The sequence below is a fragment of the Camelina sativa genome, chromosome 5, assembly GCF_000633955.1.
Source record: "Camelina sativa cultivar DH55 chromosome 5, Cs, whole genome shotgun sequence".
NCBI lineage: Eukaryota > Viridiplantae > Streptophyta > Magnoliopsida > Brassicales > Brassicaceae > Camelina > Camelina sativa.
The window spans coordinates 14,369,955-14,383,047 of record NC_025689.1 but is presented as its reverse complement, the minus strand read 5'-3'; the positions used below and the strand labels follow the sequence as shown (position 1 = coordinate 14,383,047).

The 13,093-nt window shown below is 34.5% G+C and overlaps 2 protein-coding genes and 1 long non-coding RNA gene across 4 annotated transcripts; 1 reads left to right on the top strand and 2 right to left on the bottom strand.

The window, feature by feature from the left end:
- On the bottom strand, positions 243-1,142 carry LOC109132852 (uncharacterized mitochondrial protein AtMg00810-like). The gene is made up of 3 exons (XM_019245288.1): positions 833-1,142; positions 699-763; positions 243-629 (listed from the first exon to the last, which is right to left on the bottom strand). Exons 1-3 carry the CDS (start codon positions 1,140-1,142, stop codon positions 243-245), a joined length of 762 nt encoding a protein of 253 aa, XP_019100833.1.
- Positions 2,359-7,457, bottom strand: LOC104786877 (serine/threonine-protein phosphatase 6 regulatory subunit 1-like). 2 transcript variants are annotated; one of them, XM_010512330.1, is made up of 19 exons: positions 7,221-7,457; positions 6,928-7,031; positions 6,751-6,837; positions 6,571-6,646; positions 6,421-6,495; positions 6,288-6,341; positions 5,999-6,058; positions 5,798-5,914; positions 5,614-5,708; positions 5,312-5,520; positions 4,856-4,953; positions 4,668-4,771; positions 4,415-4,577; positions 4,134-4,256; positions 3,901-3,983; positions 3,563-3,695; positions 3,439-3,477; positions 3,282-3,352; positions 2,359-3,174 (listed from the first exon to the last, which is right to left on the bottom strand). In XM_010512330.1, the coding sequence occupies exons 1-19, from the start codon at positions 7,257-7,259 to the stop codon at positions 2,562-2,564; spliced, it is 2,343 nt and encodes a 780-aa protein (XP_010510632.1). In that variant the 5' UTR covers positions 7,260-7,457; the 3' UTR covers positions 2,359-2,561. The 2 variants fall into 2 exon arrangements, with proteins under 2 accessions (XP_010510632.1, XP_010510633.1); XM_010512331.1 differs by having other exon boundaries at positions 3,439-3,471.
- Positions 11,650-13,093, top strand: LOC104786876. Its single transcript, XR_767679.2, has 4 exons — positions 11,650-11,893; positions 12,019-12,103; positions 12,202-12,368; positions 12,824-13,093. It is a non-coding gene; the product is annotated as an uncharacterized LOC104786876 (long non-coding RNA).

Sequence of the window (13,093 nt, the reverse complement as noted above, 5' to 3'; positions counted from 1 at the left end):
GATTGACTTGGGATTATTCTATCCTAGAAACTCTTCGGTTGGTCTTGTTGGTTTTGCAGATGCAGAATATTTATCAGATCCACATAAGTCCCGATCCCAAACTGGATATGTTTTCACAATTGGAGGAACTGCTATCTCATAGCGCTCATAGAAACAGACTTTGGTTGCCACTTCCTCAAATCATGCAGAAATAATTACTCTTCATGAAGCATCGAGGGAATGTGTATGGCTTAGATCAATGACTAACCATATATACAAGAATCGAGTGGAATAGTCATCAGCAAGGAGCCAACAACATTATCTAGAACAACTTTGGTTGTTGTTGGGCTTGTTGAGTCCATTAGTCTTTCCACATTTGAGCCCACTGTGTTGCTTACACTCCCCCGCAAACTTGGAGTGGGGGGAAGACACACGCCAAGATTGGACCGCAACTGGATGAAGGACTTCTTAGGCAAAGACTTTGTAAACACATCTGCAAGTTGGTCTTCCGCATAGATGTGATGTGTTTCAATGAGACCAAGTGCAACACGTTCCCTGATATACTGATAATCTGTGTCGAAATGCTTTGTTCTGTTGTGAAGTGCCGGATTTGCTGTCAGGTATACGGCAGAGAGATTGTCACAGTAGACCTGTGTAGGTTCATATTGTGGAATGCCAATTTCTCAAAGAAGTGATGAAATCCAAGTGATCTCCCTTGCTGTAGCTGTAAGCGCTCGATACTCTGCTTCTGTTGAGGATTTGGAAACCGTTGGTTGCCTTTTTGCTGACCAAGATATAATGTTTGTACCTAGTAGAACACAGAAGCCACCAGTAGATCTTCTAGTTTGCTTACAGCCTGCATAATCACTATCACAGTATGCAAATAAAGAGAAGTTGTTGTTCTTCTTGATTGGTTGCCCCATGTGAAGTGTTCCTTTTAGATACCTTAGTATTCGTTTTAGCAGAACAAAGTCAGAGTTGGTTGGCGAGTGCATTCTCTGACAAACAAAGTTGTCTGCAAACTGTATATCTGGTCTTGTAATGGTCAAGTACTGTAATTTCCCAGCAACGCTTCGAAAGTAGGTTGGTTCACCGTATGGCTCAGAGTCGCGCTTGTCCAGCTGTTGAGGGAGTGGAGTTGGCATAGGGTTGCAATCACTCATAGCAGCTTGATGAAGAATGTCAGAAGCATAGGCTGTCTAATGGAGGAAGAGCCCATCAGAGTATGACTCTATCTCCATACCCAAGAAGTATTCTGGAGGACCAAGATCTTTCATTGAGAAATGAGTGTTGAGAGCCTGCAATAGATCGTCAAGAAGAGCCTGATCACTACCAGTAAATAGAATGTCGTCAACATAAAGGAGCAGAACTAGCATCTTGCCATCCAGTCGACAAACAAATAAAGATGGATCGGCGGTACTGCAGTCAAATCCATACTCCAGAAGAAAATTGATGAAAGTGTCGAACCAGGCTCTCGGAGCTTGCTTTAGGCCGTAGAGAGCTTTGGTGAGACAACAAACATGATTTGGTTTGTTTTCATCAACAAAACCAGAGGGTTGATACATGTACACCGGTTCTTGTAGTTCACCATGTAAGAACGCATTTGAGACATCTAGTTGCTTGATTGGCCAATCTCTTGCAGTTGCTACATCAAGAACTAGCCAAATTGTTGCTGTTCGAACCACAGGGCTGAACGTCTCTAGGTAGTCGACCCCTTCTTCCTGACCAAAACCCTTTGCAACAAGACGGGCCTTGAGCTTATCGATTGTGCCATCTGGATTAAGCTTGGTCTTGGACACCCATTTGGAGTCTAATATGTTCATATCTTCAGTTGGAAGAACCAAGTACCAGGTGCACAACAAATTAATTCTCCGTACCTCTTCTAGAACAGCTGCATTCCAACCAGGTTGCTTCATTCCTGACACAATTGTTGTTGGTTCAGAAGTGGTGAACTTAGAGGCAATGAGCGCATATCGAGGATTAGGCTTCTGAATTCCAGCCTTGGATCTTGTTGTCATAGGATGAGCATTTGTGACATTGTTGACTGGGTTCTCGTCTTGTGTAACTCCCACTATATCCTCTTCTTCTTCATTATTCAGAACTTCTTCAGGTGTATTTTCTGCAGTGACTGGTTAAGGAGTATGGTTGGGCTGATTTTATCAATGACGATACTAATAACGGTATGGGCGTACTAGTGCCTTGTTCACATCCAGACCATACAACTGACGCACCACCCCGAGCAAATGTCACTAAAGCTCGAATACCACAACGTGATGTTGGTGAAGAGGTTCTTACTTATGTGAATCCCTCTACTTCTGGTCATGTAACGCGGAAAAATGTTACAACTGTTGTTGACAAAACATGAAAAACAGAGGAAACTTTTGAGAAGTGAAAAAATAATAACTGACATGTAGAGAAAAACTCTGTTCGACTAAACATGGTGATTGGGTCATGGCCTTGTAAACAAAAGAAAACAAAAACTGCTATGTTCGGTTTAGTTTCTGTGTGTGAGAGAGAGAGACAAAAAAAACAGTACGAGGTTTTCGTATGGTTTTTTTTTTTTTTTAACCTTTTATGTTTTTTTACTCCAAAACTGTAACTTCTTGATCAACCCTCCAGAAATTTGAGTCGTTGAACTCTGTCACACCCGAATTCTCCTCTTTGTTTTCGTTTTCCGGAACTTTGTGAACGATATTTCGCTTCAACGGTCCAGCTTCACCGACTATCCCTTCTTTTAAAGCTTGCTCCATTGCTTTCTCTGTTCCTTCTGGTTCCACTCCCACAAACTCCACATCCTCTTCGAAAAGTGCTCGCACTGCAGGAGCTGAAGGTGATTTATGTCCTGAGCTGCTGCTTCCAGATGAAGTTGATGTTGGGGAACCATTTGGAATAACCGGTTCGGTTTTGACATCTAGCATTGGTACATCGATGAATGGGTTCAGACTGGAGCTAGTGACTTGCATCTCAGATGCTTCATCGATGCTTGTTGGATCTGATGGTGATAAATTGTCTGGAGAGATGTTCTTCGGTTTCTCGGTTAGGTTATCGTCTTCTTCTTCTTCTCCAACCAGGACTTCATCGTCACTGCTGCTGCTATTGTTGGCATTTGAGTTCTCATTCATGTTCACATCTTCAATCGCCGTGTTGCTGAACCTGTCATCTTGGAATGTGAACCAGTCCGAATTTGTGAGCAAGCTGCAGCCAGGTAAAATGAGACATGATCAAGTCTTCGTTGAATAAAAACAGTAGTTCAGATGACTGAGTTAAAGAACAACCCATATGAGAACACTCAATCAACCCACCTTCCTTGATCATCTCCAAGTCTCAAGGATGAAATTACTACTTCAGCAGATTCATCGTTAAAGTATGCATCCTGCATATAATATGGAGATAAATCCACTATTTGACAAACTGTTTTGAATACGGAAAAATAAAAGAGAAGAAGTCAGCAGGACTTACACTATCGTCTCTATCAAGGGCATTGAGAGCATTCTGATCCTGACACCAGAGAAGACAAAAGGGTTAAACTGTTGTAGAGTAAACCGTTTAAGAAATTCAAGAAAAACTATTAGCAGCAAAATACCTCTTCATTATCTTCGTTTCCATAGATTCTGTAATTAAATGCTTGGTTCAAATTGTTCGCCAAAGCTGCAACATCGTAATCCCTGTCTTCCTCGTCGCTATCCCTTGTTCTATCTTGCAGTGTAGTTGGACGCCTGTATGTGACATTGGTTTAAGATCATATATCAACTCCCATTATATATAAAAAACTGTAAATTATCAGGTCAGGTCTTCATCAGGCAGGAGAAAATTTGTGTTTTGGTTAGCATAGTGCAGAAGAGGAATAAGAAACTTCATCAACATCTATCATTATGAACCAATGCTTTACAGTGATGAAGGAGAAAAGGTTGATGAAATTACCCGCATGCCCATCTGTACACATTCTCAACAGTGTTGCGCTCCTTCAGAACACCACTTTGCCACTCGTTCCATTCACTGTTTTCCTAATTATTTGAGAGAGCAAAGTCTTGTTACCAACACACCAAAAGTAGAAAGTAGAGCACTCTTCATGCTAGAGCCTTCATGCGTGCAGCTGATGAATCTAACGTAAGAACAAATTACGGTACATAAGATTGTTTGGTTGAAATACCAACCTGAAGCGATGTCTTTATCAGGCCATTGCTATCACTCAACTGGATAAGTTTATTCCATAGTCTTGTGATATGTCCAACATATCCGGCCCGTGGTGGTTTTTTCCCAGTGGCAACTACGGTAGGCTACATCACAGAAGAAAAATGGCAGACATGTTTGTTTACCTAATGATCATCTGAACAAGAAGACTACAACTCTTAACTTGAGCTGATTTTGACATGATACAAAACCATATACTACTAATCAATAAAAGTCTTTGTAAGAAAAAGCGCAGATGGTATACCAGGTTATTGCCAGAAAGAACCGAGTCTTTGTCTGATGAAAGAATTTTGCTAATCAGATTGCATTCCCGAAGGATATGGTTAACCATAGTTTCGCTCTTGTTTTCCAAACAAGAAAGTATTATACTCTCCACTTGGTGATGGAGAGCATTATTGTATGGGTACCTTCATAAGTTGAAAGTATTTAGTTAATTAACTTCTCAAGTAAACTAAAATCCAAATCAAGAGTCTGATTGAAGTTTAGTAGAAGCTTACTCGAAAAATAGTTCAAGGATCCTTTTAATTGTTCCAGAGCTCGCTAATTCAGTTCCAGCAGCATCATTTCCAGATTTTAACAGAACCGCAATGAATTCTACTATCTGGAAAAACGAGCAACAATTCAGCGTAAATATCCAAAAGACGTACCAATCACTTATCAGAAATGGGTAAGTTTAGGATCTGACCTTTAAACGATGCTTTCCAAGAGGTGGCCTCAGCTCTCCATACGTTGTAGGTAAGACTTTGCTGTCAGACGATACACTGAGAAGCACAAGCAAATCACCTGCAGGAAAAGACACTGAATCTTGTTATATAAGGACAATGAAGACTGAGGAGTCTATCCTTGATTTAACAAAACTTGCAAGACATATTTCCTGCATATCCAAGGAAGTCTAAGAAGGGGTCCCAACAAACATGGAACTAATGAACTCCCAATTTCGCACTATCCACATAAATCAAAATGGAACAGACCAAATAGAGCAATAGAGTCATGGGTCAGCAGAACCAAAAAATAATAATCACAAAAGGTTTGCATTGCAAATTGCAATGTGATTATTCCATGTGCATCCAGCACAAATTAAGATAAAAGTATGATCTTCTTGTTTAATGGGAAGATTCCGTAGCACCAGAAATCAACTTACCGAGTTTAGGTAGCATAGCACCAATAGTCTCCTGGGTCACTGGGACAGGAGACTCAAACATATGTTGACTTCTAAAAGAATTGAAGAAAGGTGATGAAGCAGCAGATCTCCTCGGATCTAACAGAGAGATACACACAGTAAGTGAATGAACTAGGCCGGATTTTGAATGTGAATCTTTTATGGCATGATCAAATATCCTAGAAACGAAGCTGCAGAAGAAGATAGAGGTTTTGCCACATCAGACTATTGTATATATCCGCAGAAACCAGTGACACTCAAATATGAAAGCAAAGATTACAAACCCAGGGCTAGAGAGTTTTGAAGCTAGAGCTGAAGGTGCATTTCGAGTAATTGCACATAATGTTTCCGCTGCGTTTGCCTGAACCGCAGGAGGACTCTGATTCAAGTTACAAAGGTTGTCACTCAGAAATAAAGCCTCAAGTCTATATTTTTTCTTTTGGAGTAACCTAAACTTTTACTACTTACAGATGGATTTAGTTTGTCCACGATCATTTCAAGTAAATCGCTATCAGCCAAGTATCGCATCACATCCGGAAAGTTGGGATAAACATTATCATCAGCCCCAACCAAGCGTACCAAAACCTACATAACAACACAATAAGTTTCTTTGAAAAGATGAGCACTGAAGTGACACCAAGCTGAAAAAGATCTCAGACCACCATTTACCTCCATGATGGATGTTATTCCAATTAAATCAACCAACTGGCTAAACACATTTCCATGCCCCTGAAATTATTAAAAGCTATTTTTAGAAACGTAGCCTGTGAAAATATCTCAAAAAGCAATCCAGATTATGACAATGTAATCTATGGTAGTTGCATCAATTGGAAATTTTCATAAGCTAAACTGAACAATTTAGTCACACCAAAGATAATCCAAACTCTAAAGCAAGAAAAGATAAAAAGAAAAGAAATTGTTATCAGCCATTCTATGATAGAGTGGCAGCATTACTTACTTTTATATAGCTCATAAGTGCTGCAGTCTTTCTGATCATCAGACATATGACAACCTATATCAAAAAGAGACATGTAAGAACCTAAAAAAACAGTTGGTCTTTACACACACTTCTTACTAGTAAAAAAAGAGACCTTGCCGAAATAGCCTGCCAGCAATGCACTATGAGGACGATTCGGTTCCAAAAAAGAGAATAGCAAATCCATCAGCTGCAAAATAAAACGAGACCACAGCAAATGAGATCAACTACAGTGATAAGAAAGAAACACGATGATAGAATATACCTTGTCGTCCTCCACCAAAGTCTTAAAAATAACATCAATTTCACATGTAAATATCTCGCAAGAGATGAATGGAAACCTAAGTGAAGAAGAAGAAGAACCCATCAGTAACTAAAGACAAAAAAAACGAAAGACTTGCCAGAAAAGAGAAAGTCTAGTCACAATAAAGGAAGAACATATTACTTGAAAGCACGTTTGCTATCAGCATCGTCTTGAGGCTCTTCAACAACATACCGCAGTAGTTGCTCCACTTGAGCTCTATCCCTTAGACTACAAACCAATACTCCCGAATCAAAAACTTTTCCAAGTAAAACTCATCCCAACCAAACTACTGTACAAGGAAAAGGAGCAAAATATTACAAATTGATGAGTCGGCTATTCAAAGCTTTGCATTCTTGAATAATCTCTTCCTCATCAAGAAGCTCTTCCAATGTGAAACTGTCTTTGTCTAGTATCGACTCCACCTATACATATATTAGCAAACAAAACCAATGAGCATCAACTCATGAATACTCGATTATAAAGTTCAAGTCTTTTTCCAATCAAACGCAATCAAAAAGATGATAATTTTGTAATCTACTTAAGAGCCATTTCCAACTATTTTTATAACCGAATCAAGAGAAGAAGAAAGAAATGAAATCTGTTGAACTCACGGGAGACGAAGCAGAGAGAGAGGCGAGCTTCCAGAACATGGTGGAGACTGAGAGGGACGAAGAAGTAGAAGAACCCAATAGGCTGTGGGAATCACAGGATGAGGAGTGGCGATTTTTTTGGGGTGGGAGCTCTCTGAAATCGATCAAATCAGTCAATGGTGTTTTGATGAAGAAGAGATCCAGAGAGAGAGAGAGAGAGAGAGAATGAGATCGGAGTTCTCAGATATTTTTTGAAAAATCGAGGCAGATTTTGCAAATTCTACAATACTAAGGACATATATTTTAAAATATCTGAAAATATTAAATAAAAAGGATTTTAATAATACCGAAAAGGTATTTTTTTTGTCCACACATTTTCTAAGTAAATATGATCTAAAGAACAAATATCACATAGGTTTTGTAAATGAAAAAGGGGGAAAAATTGGATTATACATCAAAACCTCTTTAATTTTAAATTTGGTAAATTAATTAATACTCTAAAGGAATTATTTTTTGAGAATTTGTTAAAAACGCCCCTTTTGATATACCCCTTTTCAAAAATACTCTTTTTTTTTGCCATTTTTATTTATGCCCTCTTTTAATTTTTAATGACCATTTTACCCTTAGATGAAAATTATTTTATTCAATAAAAAGAAAAACAAAATTTTCCCGCCAAAAAATTTCCGACATATTTTCCCGCCAAAAATTTTTCGAAAATATTTTCCCGCCAAAAAAAATTTCGACAACAAAAATTTCCCGCCAAAAATTTTCCCGCCAAAAAAAATTTACAAGGTTTTTAAAAGGTATTATAAGGTTTCAGCCTTATAAACACCTTGTAAAGGCTTTTACAAGATTTTTTAAAGAGTTTTAAAAGGTTTTTTAAACAACTTGTAAACGCTTTTACAAGATTTTTAAAAGGTTTTTAAAAGGTTTTTAAAAGGATTTTAAAAGGTTTTCAAATAGTTTTTAAAAAGATTTTTAAAAGGTTTTTAAACACCTTGTAAACGGTTTTACAATGATTTTAAAAACCTTGTAAAAGTTTTAATAAGATTTTTAAAAGGTTTTTAAACACCTTGTAAATGCTTTTAAAAGCGTTTATAAGGTGTTTAAAAACCTTTTAAAAGCATTTACAAGCTTTTTAAAAGCATTTACAAGGTTTTTAAAAGCGTTTAAAATGTGTTTAAAAACTTTTTAAAAACCTTGTAAACACTTTTAAAAGTTTTTTAAAAGCGTTTACAATGTTTTTAAAAGGTATAAATTTCAATATTTTTGGCGAGAAAAATTTTCGATTTTGGCGGGAAAAATTTTTTTTTTGGCTGGAAAAAATAATTTTTTCGGGAAAAATTTTCGATTTTGGCGGGAAAAAAAAATTTGGCGGGAAATTTTTTTGGTGGGAAAATATTTTCGATTTTGATGACTGTACATTCTTGCTGTCACTCAAAAAAGGGTAATTTGGTCATTTTGTATATAAAGAGGGGTAGTTTTAAAAATGGTCAACATGAAGGGGTATTTTTAAAAAGGGGTATGGAAAAAGGGGTATTTTTGAGAATGCCCCTTATTTTTTTCCTGTCAAATTTTTTGCTAATTAATAATAATTTCTATGTATATATATATAGCTGCATTAATAATGTAAAATAATAATAACACAAACTTACAAGAATATATAAACTAATGTAATTTACTGATATATGGTTTAGATGTTGTTTTTATTTTCTTTTAAATTGACTTTTATATTTAACTGTTTTTCATAAAAAAGTTTGTATTGTATTTTCAAACTAAGGTATTGTAGTATCATCTTCAAATTCATCATCAACATTAAAAAAAAGTATGTATCATATGTAAAGTAAAATTAAGTAGTTCAATATCGTCATTAAAAATAGTATGTATTATTTTCTAAATATATATCATTTTTTGTTATAATTGAATCGATAAAACCCGATCCATAGCTAATACCTAGCATGGTAATGCGACTTAGTGGAATTGAAGTCTGGTGGAATCGGTCGCAAAGTTGGTGTTGTAACCACTTGACTAAAAAAATTTTTTATATATTATATTTATCTGGATATTTTAATATTAAGATTAATATTTTGTCATGTATTTGGAATCTAAAAATATATATAATAATGTATGTCATGTATTTTTTACAAACTCACCCATTTCACCCAATGAATGAGATTTCAAAGATTTTAATTTAGTCATGCGTAATATCATTTTTTCAAGTTTTAGTAATTTTTTTTAAACACCTTTAACTATAATTTTTTTCTCATTATCTAAGATATACTCGTTGTCTTTTCACATTTACTTTATTTTCACCTTCCATTGACTCACATATAACATAAATTAGACCGTAAATTGAATGTTGTTTTATTCTACTATGAATTTAAAATTTATCTCCATTATAAAACTCAACAGACACATTTAAAATTTTAAACTATGATCAGTTTAGACTGTCTCCATCAATGGTCACTAGCAATATCGTAAGAGTTGCTTAGATTTTAAAATCTATATATAATAGCAATCCTAATAAATATCACCAAAAGTTGTGTTTACAAAAAGTTGTGATTTTTCATTGCAACGGTTTTTATTGTAAAGTTACAATTGTTCAGTATAGAGTTGTGTTTATTCGAATATTCGTATCTTTTGAAATATATATATATATATATATATATATATATATATATATATATTTGTCTGTTTGAACTGTTTTCATTTTTTTGTCATGACACAAAATAATATAAAATTTCAATCTCAACGGTTTTTACAGCTTTCTAAAATATTCTCTAGCATTCATTCTTTTAAAAGTAAAAACAAAATTCCTCCAATTCTTGATTTAACAAAATATTTTTGGAATGATGAATCTAATTTACAACTTTTAGTTAATTTTAAATATAAAAATTTAATGAAAATACCTAGAGTTTTAATCCAAGAGTTAGATGGATTATATAGCGTATTTTTGAATTTGACTTTTCAATATGGTAATAAAGATGTCTTCTATATAAAAGCAGTTTATATGGGTTATTAGGTATAATTAAGTGTAGACATAACAGTAGCGATTTTTCATAGTATATTTTCGTAAATTTTTTGTATTTATTTGTTTTTTTATAATTCAAACGGTTGTATCAGTTCATTTTAGAGTTGTGTCTTTTCACTATACTTTATTTATATTTTTCCATCGCAACTTTTTGTTCTAATAGATGTGTCTATTTAAATAGTCATGTATTTTGAAATCTTTTTATTTCTGTCTCTTCATCAGTAACGAACAAGTTCGGTGAAATAATTTTTTCATTTCATGTTGAATCTAAATAATTGAATATTAATATCTAATATTCAATGTTATTCTATAATCTAACTAAAATTTTAGTAATGACTATAGCAATAGAGAAATTTAATACAACTTAATATAGAATTTACAGTTGCATATATTTATTGTAACTTTTCGTTAATTTTTTTTTAATATTTAAAAATAATAATAACAATCTGAATCAATACGGACAACAATTGCGACTTTTCATAGTACTTTTTCGTAAAAAAAATTGTTTTTTTAAAAACTCAAACAGTTGTATCTGTTCATTGTTGAATCATGTTTTTCACTATATTTTATTCATATTTTTTCATCACAACTTTTCGTTTTTATAGGTGTGTCTATTTAAATAGTCATGTCTTTTGAACTTTCTGTATCTTCATGAATAACTAACAAATCATTGTTCATTGAAACAAATTTTCCATTTTATGTTGAATCTAAATAATTTGAATGTTTAATATCTTATATTCAACGTTATTCTATAATCTAACTAAAGTTTTAGAAATGATTGTAGCAATATAGAAATTTAACAAAAATTAATATAGAATTTATAGTTGCATCTATTTATCTTAACTTTTTGTTAAAAACTATTTTAATATTTAAAATTTATTTTATTTTGTTTTGAAAAGTTGTGTATTTTAATTTTAATTTTTCATTGATACAGTTCACTCATTATTAAATATATTGTTATAATTACTTAATAGAGAATTATATTTATTCATTACAATCATTGGTTCAATATTCTCAGTTATGATCACTTTGTCATAATAATTTTTTAATTGTAGCTCTTTATCATAATTTTTCATAAAATATTTTATATATTTATAATACTTTAAACAATATTTTTTCAATGTTATGTCTATTCTACGTAATATTTTTTTGTTATAAGTTTTTATTTTGATGGTTGTGTTTTTTGTAACAGTTTATATATAATGTTTATGTATTCAAACCAAACATTCAGATGATTTCATAATATATAATTTTAAATTTTAAATTTAAATTTTCTTCTTCTAAAATATTTTCTCCACGACATCGCGGAGTCCGAGTAAATATGAAAATAACCAAATTTTGTTAACGATCCATCTTAATTTAAGATATTTAAAGATCACTAACACCTGATTGGCTAGAAAGAAAATGATTTTTTTTTTCTTCGCCGCTTAAAGACTCTCTGTTTCAAGACTCTGCTTCAAGACGCATAGTCATAGATATGCGGCCGGCCCATTGTTCACGATCGCGCTTAACCAAACTCAGCCGTTGGGGATCTCGTCGGCAGAAGACGACGACGGAGGTGACGAAGAGCGAATAAGCAATTGCAGTAGCGGAGATTCTGTCTCCTATGACCCAAGCCTTTGTGTACACGAGAGACGTCTACCCTTTTTTAAATCGTTTTCAGGTGATTTCCCAAAATCTCTTATCGTTTCTCATAGATATCTGAAGTTTTCTTTCTATGTTTTGGTTGTGGTTCTGGAATCATATAATTTAGTTTGAACTGTGATTGTAATTCATATCTATCCACAGATGTCTTGAGATTGATTCACCGGCTTGGCTTGGTCGTCTCGAGCAAACAGCTTGCTCTTCTCCGGCTAAGCACCACATCGAAGCGGTATGTCTATTCTGGTGTTTACGATTTGTTGTTATGGATCCTATATAAATATTCTTTGTTGAGTTAATTGTTCACTAACTTCTATTTTTGATTTCTAGTTCACGAGCTTACTCTCAGAAGAAGGGAGTGATGCTTCTGTCGAGATGGCCATAGCTAAAGCTGCTGATGCTATACTGTACAACAAGCAATCAAGTACCACAGTCACTCCATGTCTGATCCTGGGAGCACAAACCGTACAAGAGATGAGATATCTAGTGTGAGGCAGGTTCGTTAGTCACTTTACCTGCAGAACAGAGCCAATATGATCCATTCTATTATCTTGATTGTGCATCTTGTTATTTGCAATAGTTATCAACTGCAGGTTTTGGTTTCTAAAACTGCAGGTTCTGTTTTGGTTTTTCATTAGTTATCAACTGCAGGTTCTACATCTTTGCATCTGAATACTTTCAGGTTTTGGTTTTTAAAGTTGCAGCTTCTGTTTCTTCTTACAAATTGGACGTTTCGGTTTTGCTGCCTCCCAATTGGTTCTGAAATTGTTGAGTGGCATGTGTTACTGATAAAAATTATGTCTCATCTTTTAATTACGTAATACAAGCCTTACTATAACTTAACTATGTTGAGCATTGGCGTCAATGGACAGATGCTCCCTATTGATGCAGCCGTGTTTGAAACATCAAATACCCGTGGAACTATTGTTGACAAATGAACCACTTCTTACAGGTTTTGAGCTTGATCAGAATCTGTTTGGTCCTGTGGAGATTTAGACTTGAGGCCTGAGGGAAGCTTTGCAGCTGGTGCTAGTTCCCAAACTCTTCTCGCAAAGGGGCATAGCCTGAGAATGTGGAGTATGGTGTCTGATCTATTAATGTGTGTTTGCTTGTTTTTGGCATTAATGGTGTTCATATTTTTGTTTTCTACCCTAAATGTCATATGCACTTTAGCAAAAACAAAGCCACAAATATTGCAAAAGATTTTGTTAAGCAACTACCA